The following is a 13,132-nucleotide window of genomic DNA, read 5'->3' as shown; positions in this document are numbered from 1 at the left end:
ATGAATAATACAACATCTAAATGTAAATCTGAATAATTCATTTGGCAGCAGTCATGCATAACGTTTATCTTTTATAGTTGTACAACAGGAGTCCATATCCCCCCCCCCCCCCCCCCCATATCATAACCATGTTCGGCATATAAAAAAATTATCACGTGAAAAAATACTAACCTCAAACACAGAACACAGTCAGTAATAGATAAAAAGTTCCCTGGTCTACTATAAAAGAAGTATAGTCTATAGTGGTTAGCTTGTCAGATCATGTCTCTATAGTCTACAGTAGACTCTCAGGCTGCAGGGAGATCTATTTATAGAGATGTCTCTGTCCTCAGCATCTATGCAGTCTCTCTCATCATGTCTCTCTCTAATGGACAGATATTTCCGGAGCTATGCAGCGTTTATGTTATTTTCTCCCCCCCAAAAAACATATTTTAGATGCAGGTATAACTGAGTATAAATGAGTTCTACAAATCCATCATAATTACTGTATCTATATTTTCAACATCTCCAACATGCTCTACTTTCTTTCCTTGAGTAGTAGTACCCTGACCTCATATGTATAAGTACCACTGTCTGAGAGAGCTAGCCAGTCTTCCGCATCTAGTAGACAATTGTCTTTGTTTGTTTGTTTGTTTGTTTGTTTGTTTGATTGTTTGTTTGATTGCTTGATTTATCTTTTTTTTCTATTTTGAAATTGTATTTTGTCAGGATCGTGATGACATTTCCTTGAGAGTTCTGCTTCCCCACTCCCTGGTGCCATCTAGTGTCCACCCGTGGAGTTGTCACTCTTGCCCCAGGCCAGAGCACCGACATCCCTGACAGCTTCTAATAGCAGTGATGAATGAGTATGTCTACAACTCAGTGACTCAATGTTAAGAATGAGCTGTAGGGATAAACTTATGCTGGGAAGTCCCTCTGTCCAATGCACAGTGCACACCCTGGGATGACAGTATAAGTATACCTTTTCAAGCGGGGATGCAAGTTCTGTTGGGAAAGAAATCCATCACGTTATTTATTATTATTCTAAAAGTTATTAGCATTAGCTTATAGAACATGCCAGGGATGTCTGTATACTAAACCGTTCCAGGAAGAGATGCATCAGAGCATCATCAGAGTCTTGGCACGGTTCAGTGCCTCCAGAACCCATCTCTGTGGTGGGAGTTTATGTTGTCCATATCCTGTATCCATGTCACCTTTAAGTCATCCTCTAGCCTGAAAGCTTTGGTCAGTGATTAGCTATCAGCTAACATTGCATATCCTTGGATGAATATAACAACACATTCTACTTGTTACTTTATTCTTTTGAAATGAAGTCATATATTTAGAAGAGATGTGTACAAATGCATTATTTTAGCTCCTATTTCTTTTCACTACATTATTTTTGCTGATTGTCTGATTTTCTTTATGACATCTAGAACAGTTGTAGAAGGCATTTGCTTCTTTGTAGTCAGAGACTTAATTCCACTCAACAGTACATGTTTCTGCTGTATATTGCCCCACCAGATACCAATGAAAATGATAACCTATTGCCAATGTCCCTGAAGAGATAGCAATGCATTCAAACACAGAATATAAGATACGTTGGTACTGAATACTAATGCGTCCTGTGGCTTGATCTTTCTTTTTTCTTTTTTTGAGGATGCAATAGGTATCTGAGCAGTGCAGCAAGGAGCTGGCTAATAGTGGTATACTTATTATAGCCCTAGCAACAGGAAGGGGATTGGTGGTTGTGGTGAGTGAGCCTATCAGCTATTGGCTGGCAAGAAGGACTGTTCAAAGCACAGAAATCCATCTCATGAAAGCTTCAGTGCAGCAAGCTGCAGCAAGAGGCTGCAGCCTAGGAGGAAGAGCCAGCAGCTTGATACTTGGCTTATCAATCACGCTAATTTTAAAATAAACAGATGGGCAGGGGTAATAAGAGATAACCTTGTGTGTAGAAAATATTGCACTGGTAATAAAACGACAAATTTAATTTCCCCCTAGGCATTTATGACTCCATGTACATCGTGTAACTCTTTTCTATGAATTAACAATTGCTGCATTCGTAAAACAAGGAGCATTTAACATTTCACGTCTTAATTGTGTGGATAATTAGGAAAACATCCATCTAAAATGCTCCCCCCCATGAGCTGGCAGTGTATGTGCTCTGCAATGCAGCTATCCAGACTACAACTCCTTTCTTCTCTCTCTCTCTCTCTCTCTCTCTCTCTCTCTTTCTCTCTTTCTCTCTCTCTCTCTCTCTCACACACTTCCACATAAATGGTCATGTGATCCACAAAGGGGTTACATAAGGTTATATTGCTTCCTCCATCAATGTGCAGGAGTCTTTGCTCTTGGTATTGAACAGTCAGTAAAACCTGCTCCCACCAATACACTATATGAAAGGGAATGGCCTTAGCATGTTTGCTATGATTATTTAATGGCCACAACACAAAGAGAAATAAACAATATAGAATAATACTGAATAAATAAAGAACTTTAATGGACAACAGATGGCAACAAAAGGTCCTCAAAGCATACAATATGTTTTCCACTTTCATCTATCACCTCATTCCTTGACTTAAGGTCAGCACAAGACTTCAAAGGTAAATGCTTCAGATTAAAAAAAAATATGTTCTGTGAACTTGGTTCAAAAGTATATTCAGGATTAAATACTGATTTTGTTTTTAATTAACAGAGCTTTTTATTTTCCTTTTGTTAATGTCATAGAAAGGAGGATCGATCAACATAAAATAAAACTTAAAAAAAGGAAATCAATGGAAAACAAATAAACAGGGAACACAATGCATGTATTCTTGAGTGAAATCCCCTGGACACAGTATTCAAACATAATGTGGAAAAAAATAATAGCTCTCATCTTCCCATTCAAAACAGATAACTCAATTTTCATTCTATTATATTTCACTATGACATTATGACTTCAGGAAGCAGCATGAGTGTTTGAGCAGTTGCGCAATAGCAGGACGGCATTAGACTTTAACAGCCATTAAATAAATAAAAAATAATACAAACTTTTAAGACCATTATTAACTGACAATCAAAAACCTACCATGTTTAAAATAAATCAACAACTCCATCATACAGTGAGTTATGGAAGCTGACTCATGAGTTTCAATACTGGCATAAGTTTTGAATTTACAAGGTTATCTGACTGACCTTGACGGCAAATTTATGCTTTGGCGAAAATGTCATGCAATGTCAACACTATGGAAAATACCACATTTGTGTCTAGTGACATGTCGCACAACACATTTTCACCGAAGCATGAATTAGCCTTAAGGCTTTTGGTTTTTCTCTTGAGTGATTACATCTGAAAGATAAAAAATTATGTCTCAACAACTAACATTTGAATGAAATGTTAAACTAATTATATAACTAGCAGCACTATGGAAATAAATCCTGTCAGCAGCTTCCGTGTTTGTCAGCAGCTCCTTAATGTCCAAGGTTTGGATGTTAAGGGTTTTGTCACACTTGGTAAGAAATAACAGAGTCTATTAAACTGACTGTGTTTTTCCTGTGATTCAATTTGTGTTGTGGTGTTGAATATTCATATGTACTGTACTTGTACTGTATGGAGGGAAGTACCCACACATTTGAAAATGAGTATCCAATGAAGACAAGAATGACATCCTTCACACATGCTTGTAGGAACTTAAAAACATTGAGGATTAATCCTTTTCCATAAACGTTCATTTGCAAATGAGGCATATCAAAATAATGATACAGGCACAAAATAAAAGCACATACTGTACTCATGGCACAAAACAAGAGGTTAAAATATTTTTCTTAAAAAAGCAAATTTCCGTATGGGTGACAATAATACACTAGACCACGACGAAAATGGTGCATTTATAATTTAGCCATATTTTTTTTATTATTATCATAGCTATTATTTAGGTTCTTGTGCAACTGCTACATAATGACTGACATTCAAGATATTTTGTCACTCAGGAACAGCTAAAAGGTATAAAAACAAAGAAAAAATATTATACTGTCAGAAATAAAATATGGTCCATGGTTGTGAATTCATAACAGAAACATTGAATCTGAAAACTTCACTATTATTAAAACAGGATAGCATGACAGAAAAAGTACTTAAATACTGTTGAAATAACAAAGTATACTGTAGCATAGGCTAATCGTACTTCAATGTGACGGCCACCAGCAGGTAAGATTAAGTGATCCCTGGTGTCTTTTTATTTTCCTTTTTTTTCTCTTTCATTAACAAATTAAATACACATATTGCATGTCACTATAGCAACGCCCATTACAGGTAAATTTTTACGATCACCATTTTGGTATAGCAAATGAAATCCATAACAAAATAAAAAATAAATTAGAAATTAACATCAGACAAAGGCTGTTTTTTCAATCATATGAATACTTAACACCCACAGTATAAGTTAATAAAGTCAAGCTACTGTATATAAATACATCACCAGCATGCACAATATTGAATAATCGATATTATTGTTGTCATCATCTTACACTGAAGAAACAGTATAGCAAGTGCATTTAATAAAACAAACACAGAAGTAAACCACAAACTCTGAAGCTGCTTTTAGTTTTTTTTATTTTCCTGTTTTATATTAAGTCTCTGCCTTTTTTAATCTTCACCTCCAAAAGAATCTATGGTTCCAGTGATAAAGTTGGAGTAGATAAGACAGTGCTATTCTGTGAAACGCCAAATACACTTTGGACAGAAATATAGAAATACGTAATTTTGTTTCTCCATTCTGCCTTTTCACAACAACATAATTTAATAATCCAACTTTCAGTAAATTGGGAAATTCATCTGTACTGTACGTTTAAAACGTTTTATTTCTGGTTGATATCACGATCAATATCAATGACTTTTAGGGCCCTTTCTCATACAGACTAGTACTGGAACCAATGCAAACTATTTTTGTGAGGCATTCCCATTCAAGCGTTTTCTCTTCAAGTGTCTCAAATGCACGCAAAAACCTAACTAAGCAGCTTATCTTGATACAACAAGATCAGTTCCTATGCCAGTGTGAGGCTGCCATTTCAATCCAACAACGACCACTTCAGGCTGATTGACTGACATATCAGTGGTTTTGGCAAAGGTCAAAGAGAAAATCAAGAAGACAGAGGCCCTTTCAACTGTATATATATTTCTATATATATTTAAACTAAGATTTAACCTCCATTCTCACCTCTCTTTTGATTCTTTTCTTTTAACACATGGAAAAATAAAGAACTGCTGCTGCGGTAGCATCGTCGGCAAAAGCGGTTGCCAAAGTCCACCGGCCCGTCGTTTTTTTTTTTTTTGGAGTGTGGTTTCTCTTTAATTGTTGCCCTCACCTGCCTCGTCATCTTGCTGGTCACTTGTCCACAGTGTCAAGTTGTCTCGTAGCAGCTGCATGATGAGAGTGGAGTCTTTGTAGGAGTCCTCGTTGAGGGTGTCCAGCTCGGCGATGGCGTCGTCAAAGGCGGTCTTGGCCAGATGACAGGCCTGCTCCGGGGCATTCTGAATCTCATAGTAGAACACGGAGTAGTTGAGAGCCAAGCCCAGGCGGATGGGGTGGGTGGGCTGCATGTGCTCCTTGCTGATTTCGTGAGCCTCGTTGTAGGCCTTCTCTGATGACTCCACGACTGTGGCCCTCTTCTCCCCGGTGGCAACCTCGGCCAGGTATCGGTAGTAGTCGCCCTTCATCTTCAGGTAGAAAACCTTGCTCTCGTGCTGCGTCTCGTTGCAGTTCTTGATCAGGAAGTTGTCTAGGAGGTTTAGCACGTCCTGGCACACCGCCTCCAGCTCCTTCTCTATCTTCTCCCGATAGGCCCTGACCATCTCAATCTTCTTCTCATTGCCGTCAGCTGAGGTCTTCTGCTCAATACTGGAGATGACCCTCCAGGAGGACCGTCTGGCCCCTACTACATTCTTATAGGCTACAGACAAGAGATTCCTCTCCTCATTGGACAGGGCCTCATTTAACTCTGTTACCTAAAGGAGTAAGAAGGAAGATTGGTTGGTCATTAGTAGCTCCAGAACAGAATTCTTTATTAACAACATCACCATATGCAGCCCATCCAAACAGATATATCAGAAGTTAAATATCCAAGAGCATCTGTTGTGCATGCCGTTACGTATGTTTTAACAAGACAAGCTACTAACAGCATGAGCAGCACAACACACAGCATTGTCGGATAATCAAGATTGCATTTGTCATGTGCAATTCCCAGTTTCCATGGCAATCTGTTCATTTAGTGCACCAGTAGATCCAGCTGCCACGTGGATGGCTAATGCTAGCTACAGTATAGTTCCAATCCATATTCAAGATATTTGGGGTGGGGGTTGGGGAAGGGAAGCAGGGGGAGTTCTAGAGATGTCTAAAATGTTCCCACGAGCAATCCGGGGCAGCTGCACTGTAAGTGAAACCATCACTGACCCAGGCAGTTCACATGTCCCTGTGACCTTCTCTGTAGCTAATTCTGACCTTTTCACCAGTCTAAAGCAGCATGTTATGATGTCACTTATTATGGCCCTTAAAAAGCCTTTTCCAATACAATCAGGGTCAGGGTGGAATAAAATAAAATAATAAAATAATAGAATCCCTGAAATATTTCATTGAATGTCTACCTATAGCACCACACCTCCTTCTGTGGAGGTATACATATTTCAGGGAAACAAAATTCTATGCTAACTTTATGCTCCATCACGTTCAAATTAGTTCACCATGGTATTGTAAAACAGGGAGAGTCATCCCTGTTAGTCATCAAAATTCCCAAACGAACCATATTACTCAGCATGACTAGACCTATCAATGAACGTGCATCAGAACCTTACATGATCAGATCAATAACTGCGTAAGAATCGGAAGATCAATCCACAAATAGTCGGCTATGGTTCAAAGGACTTTTCACTTTAGAAATAAATATAGCTTCTAATAAACGACTAAATCTGCGTTCAACGATAGGCCAACATTTCTTCAATCTCATGAGCTGCTGTTACAGTCCCTTCCCAGCCAGAGTACAAAGATGGCGCAGGCAGCATCACTGACGTCACAGCCTCTCACTAAGTGCATGAAGGATAGAAATGGAAGGGCCTTTTCTTTTACTTGTTAAGCTTACATACATACACAACTTCTCATAGGAGTGCACAAGTTAATCAGTTAAAATTGTATTTGTCTGTAATTGTCTGGAATGGATTCATCTAACTGTTTAGCTGTAGTAGTTTAAAAAGAAACAAATAGGTCACCACCAGGAACAGAATGATGTCCATAAAGCCTGCTAATGCATTCACTGTTTTACAATAATGCTGATGTCATTAAAATAATCACTGACATACATCACACACTGACACAAATACCTCAGTGCTAGGTAAAATTGTATATGCAATCATATACAATATCACTGACATGGCAGTAACCACTAGCGTTACTTTTAATGCTACTATAAAGCATAACATATCTTTCCGTAGCAATTTTGTTAAGATATCTAGGGCTATACCATTATATTAAGATTTCTAAATATTTTTGCAGCCTACTCATTATGAAGATCACAATGGTGGATAGTTTAATGTAGATTGTCATGGGGTTTCCTTGCCATCAAGAAAAAACTGTCTGCAATGGCAAGGGATTTCCCCTTGGTTAGGGAGTGAGCGTACACACCCCTTGCAAAAAGGCCAGTTTGGACTGCACTGACATGGCAGATTGTTTAAAGGGAAAGGAATACCTCCATGCACACCTCTTGAAACCAGAACCTGTCCTTGACTAATGGTCTACAAGGGCTTTATAATAAAATATTGATTAAAGCAATGCTGCTGATTTTCATTGATAAAAGTTTCTGCATATTTAAGAAAAAATAGTAGACTACTAGGTTACTTGTTACTTCCTTCACAGATCAAACCCAAATTAATTCAATTCCTATACCAGTCATTTTAAGGGCCATTCTAAATGCTGTGGCCTTTAATTCAACTCTGGCCAATCCGCTTTGAAAGGTTATATGAGGCAGGCCATCCATGCCATTATACACAAGTCAGAGACAAATATTCCTTCCTGTCAGCATAATAAATCAGAATTTCCTCAAATTGTAGATGGGGAATGAGGAATTTGTCCTGACTCAGAAAGAACTCATACAGAGTAGGCTAACATGCACATAATGGGACTAAAATGTATACAGAATGATCATTTGTGAATCTTAAACCCCATTGCAACAATATAAGCAGACACAAAGCCTACTACCAAATCTGATATTGACTCACTGCAATATGACAAAGAATATTCTAGAGATTCTACTGCCTCCTACGTTTGTTTAGTGTAAAGAACTAGATACTGAGATATTTATCAACTGTTCAGAACTCTCATATATCAAAAATCTAATGAATCTTAATATTAGCATATTTGAAATATTAGTAGGCCTAGTATGGTTTTTTCTTAATTCTTGAGGGGGGAGCAATAATTGATCCCCCCCTCCTTTATAGAATTTTTTTTAAAATATAGAAAAACAGCCTCATATGGTTTTACTGCATAATGTTCGAAAACATTAATGGTAAACCATTATAGAGCAAATGCAACAGAATAATATACATAAAAATGCAAGCTCTCAGTGCGGTTGAGAGATCTATGTTAGGCCTGTAGGGACCAGGGTACCACTGGCTATTTCATTGTAATAAAGCTTCATTGTAGTATGGCTGTATGGGCAAGAGAAAGGCACCGCCCAAGGAGACGATCCACCTTTATTATCGGCTTAGAAACCACTGACCTCTCAGAATAACGGCGATTTCCCTAAACATGTGTGAACAATTACACATTATCACACATTATATACTTGTATATTAAATGAGCTGAAGAGATCTCATTCAGAGACCTCTGAATAAAACAGAATAGTCCCACCTCCCACATATAGTGAGAATATAGGAGCAATTTAATGTTAGACGAAGTTCAGCACCAGCAGATAACTATAGGTTACGAGCGTAACCCGGTTATTTGAGTGATACGCGGACACTGATTTATAGGCTCCACGTTCCATCATCTCAAAGAATCCACTTACCGATTTCATCGCAGCTGCCATATCATCGTATCTTTCAGCCTGTTCGGCCAGCCTGGCTTTCTGCACCAACTGCTCACGGTCAACCATGTTTATATTTGATTGGTCTTCTTAACGTTATTCTAAATTTAAGGAATAAACGGACTGATATTTTAAATCGCAATGCAGTGAGACTGTACTCTAGAACCTCAAGCGGCAGCTGTTCCCTGCTGTCTGTGCTCGTGCCGACGGGACACCGTTGGTTTCCCCCTCCTCACACTTTCCCTTGGCTGCGTCATCACTCACAAAAGAGGGTGTCTAGTTAGTGATGTAACATTCCATACATGGAACCCGTTAGTTTCACTCTGGACAATGGCTTTATGGGAAACTGAGTCCCATATTGCCTAGTGCAGTGGTCATCAACCTTTTCAGGCCGTGACCCCCCAAAAAATCATATTTGAACTGGGGACCCCCCCCCCCCCCCCCCCCCCCCCTCCGGGGACCCCCCCCCCCACTCTGACAAGCACTTGGAATTGTAGGAGTTGAGTCTTTACATTTTGTTTGACTCGGTTCCATAGATAAATTGCTTCCCGCTGTGAGCTTGTAGATCGGCTTTCCCCCCCCCTCTTTCTTATATTATTTGAGGTATTAAAAAGGTCTTAAAAGTCCTTAAATTCTCTGTCATCTGGGGATCCCCCAAAAATCATGTGGGGACCCCCTGGGGGTCTTGACCCACAGGTTGAGAACCACTGGCCTAGTGCAGTGGTTGTGGTTCTCAACATTTTTAAGTCAAGGACCCCCAAATTCATAATAGGCCTATTTGGCCGCAGACACCAATCTGGGCTGGGGGAAAGAAAAGAAAAACGTGATTTGTGTTTCTAAGTAAGTACCAAATTGGCTATTTTCGAATATCTGAAGTACAAAATAGGGTTGAAGTGGTTAAACTTATTTTGTTGCTAAAATAACAATTTTGGATGGGGACCCCTGGAACCCCCTCAAGGACGATTCTGTCCATAACTCGAACGGCGCTTCCTTCTGGCGGACTTGAGCAATGAGAGGCACCACCGAGCGAGCCGTTAGGCGAGCGAGTCGCTGTGCCGAACGTTGCGAGAAACGGCATGCCTCCGACGTTGTAACAGTTTTTTGGCCAACTACTTCCTAACTTAATACTAGGGGCTGTAGTCTGTTTTCACCAAACGGTCCGAGTGGTCCGCCTTGCTGGGGGCGACAACCTAACCTTAATTCTAACAAAATAATTATTGTATGAAAAATAAACAGTGCGATGAGAAGGATTCGATCCCGAGGCACATGGATTGATAAGCTAACGTTTAACGGTGCCGTCTTGTATTTCAGGGGTTTTGGGAGTAATTCAAAGTCTGGAGAACCCTCTGGAGACACTGTTGCTTCGGCCTGTGGACCAGGTTCATCACCTGCCATGTGGGCCTGAACAATACCGGCCAAGTCTGCCAGTGTTGGCTCTCAGCTGATCTCCACAGTGTCCCCTCCAGTGGCTCCAGAGTCTGGACTATCCTCCTCCTCCTCCTGTATTGGTTTTGGTGGTCCTCTTCCTCCTCTGCCACGATTAATGGCTCATCAGGGTTTGGAAAACAAATTGTATATATAAAAAAAAACCTGTGCTCTCCACCGTTATCCCACCACTGCCACCATCTGTCAGGGACCGAGTTGGTCAGAAGGAGAGACACAGGGAAACTTTGTTGGTTTTATAATATTGTTCTTTTTTTAAATTTCTTTTTCTTTGGTTTAAGTAAATGATTTACATGTAAGGAATAACAAAAATAAGTGTGCCCAAAACAAATCAAATCAACTTAAATAACTGAACAAATCTGAACTGATCAATACAACTGAACTGAACTCACTGACACATGAGGTGGACATATATAGGGACGGGTCAGACCACTGTGAACACAAAGGGGGAAAAGACACAGACTACCACTTAAACACACTCTTATAACCCCTGCCCCTCCCCATGGTGCAGGGAGACTGTGGTGCAGTCCAATTATCCACATTAGCTTCATATATGGAGCAGCTGATTCCCATTCATTTGGCCAGCCCATCATAAGGCTGCTGAGTCAGCCATCACAGGTCCATAATAGTGTGCATTTGAAGCACCCGGAAGAACGCTGTACCTCTGCATTTGTCTTGATTTGAGCACAACATTTTTGTGCCCAAATGCAGAAGACTTGAGCACCGAGCAGGCGCACTATGCGCACCTGCCTCATCCTATGGCATTCCATAGCCAGTTTTACCCCACTTTGACAGTGGTAGAGAGAGCAATTTCGCCTTACTGAAGATGGCCCTTGACAACCTGTTGAACAGCCACCAACACCTTAGTGAGCAATACAAGTATCAAGTGCTCCTTGGACACCTGAATGTCAGAATGGCTACAAACTAAGATGCGGGTCCCATGTGGACCGATTATTGAGCAAGATGCCCCCGAGCTACCGGGATGGATTTGTAAAACACTACCTGAACTGTGGCATTCTACAGACAGGCACAGATCAGACCTACACCTTAACTGATTTGGCATATTGGCTACAGGTGAAATCCCAGGCCAAGCGCATAGCTGGCAGAGCTGCAGCCCTATACAGTCATGAGGCTCCCAAACAAAAAGGAAAGACCAGCATGCGGTCAGACCATCTACGTAATTTTTCTTAACTGAGATTGACGACCAAAGCTCCACAACAAGTGATTCACTTTCCCAGCCCTTACCCAAACCCATACTGTCCTCATTGCAAGAACAAAGAGCACTTTCTGAACGCTTGCCCAGAGTTCAAAAGACTGAACACAGGTTGTGAAGTGGATCGATGTTGGAAGTGCAGATGATCGCACATGCCTGATGCTTGCACCCTCAAGTGACCCTGTAACACCTGCATGATGCAGTCCGACAGACCCAGAGAGATGGGAGCATGTGACTGGCATCCTCTACTCCCTGATATCAGTATCTTCTTCACATGGAAGGACCTTATGCATGCGACAACATACAAATGCAACACACAATACCTGTTTTCGACTGTCCGTACAGACAGACACTGTTAGAAAGGCCACACTGCCCTTACCTAATGATAGTGTGTATTGCCTCAAGGTCACACCGACCTTACTTAAATTGTGTTAATTGCTTCCTGATTCTGATTGGTTATTGAGTCATACTAATTTACTCTGATCACAGGTGCTCCTCATTTAATTAAGCTACTTATACCAACTGCTATTGTTTAAGTTTGGTTCAATTATAGTTTGACCTGGCTGGAAGTTTGTCCCGCTCTCACTCTCACTCAAGTTTGTCCCGCTCTCATTTTATTCTTTCTTTTATGGTGTGTGTGGATGCACAAAGATCACAGCTCTAATAAATCCGCTCAACTGGGACCAGTCTGGTTCTCGCGTGTCCTCTAAGTGGGACACACCTCCATACCTTGCCACTCTAAACCACACATAGGCGATTTTTGCCTCTGTCAGTAGGAGGGGGGGGGGCAAAGAACTTTTTATATATGCAACATATGTTTATCATATATGTGACAAACGCCATTGGCCGCCTGCATATATATCTCTATATATGTATATATCTACGGTACATATGTGGCATATATGTGGACATAGAAGAGACATATATTTCCTATATGCTGTATATGCACATATATGAACCTGAATATGGCATATATGCAGCATATACTTGCCATATATTGGCAAAAAATATATATAATTAAAAAAAAGGCAATTCCCCCCCCCCTATAGAATTGACTATACACCACCACCCTGCACACTGTGTGTGTGTGTGTGTGTGTGTGTGTGTGTGTGTGTGTGTGTGTGTGTGTGTGTGTGTGTGTGTGTGTGTGTGTGTGTGTGTGACTGCGTGTGTGTGTGCGTGTGTGTGTGCGTGTGTGTGTGTGTGTGTGTGTGTGTGTGTGTGTGTGTGTGTGTGGGCGTGTGGTCAGCGTGAGTTTGATTTTAAGTTTTATTAAAAACAGCTTGTTAACTTGCTAACTAATGTTTTCATACAATTGTGGTGGAGTAAAAAGTACAACATTTGCCTTTGAGATGCAGTGGAATAGAAGTATAAGGTATCGAAAAATGGAAATGCTCAGATGGAAATACAGTATATGTATGTCAAAGACAAAGTTATATAGTGTAG

General features: G+C 40.3%; 1 protein-coding gene across 1 annotated transcript; it reads right to left on the bottom strand.

Annotated features, from left to right (window-relative positions):
* Window positions 1-2,492: 2,492 nt before the first annotated feature.
* Window positions 2,493-9,213, bottom strand: ywhag2 (3-monooxygenase/tryptophan 5-monooxygenase activation protein, gamma polypeptide 2). Its single transcript, XM_084063877.1, has 2 exons — window positions 9,013-9,213; window positions 2,493-5,965 (listed from the first exon to the last, which is right to left on the bottom strand). The coding sequence occupies exons 1-2, from the start codon at window positions 9,097-9,099 to the stop codon at window positions 5,309-5,311; spliced, it is 744 nt and encodes a 247-aa protein (XP_083920003.1). The 5' UTR covers window positions 9,100-9,213; the 3' UTR covers window positions 2,493-5,308.
* Window positions 9,214-13,132: the final 3,919 nt, after the last annotated feature.

Source organism: Gymnoscopelus microlampas (assembly GCF_963454915.1).
Source record: "Gymnoscopelus microlampas genome assembly, chromosome: 8".
Lineage (NCBI taxonomy): Eukaryota > Metazoa > Chordata > Actinopteri > Myctophiformes > Myctophidae > Gymnoscopelus > Gymnoscopelus microlampas.
The sequence above is the reverse complement of the archived record's forward strand: the minus strand, read 5'-3'. Positions and strand labels throughout refer to the sequence as shown.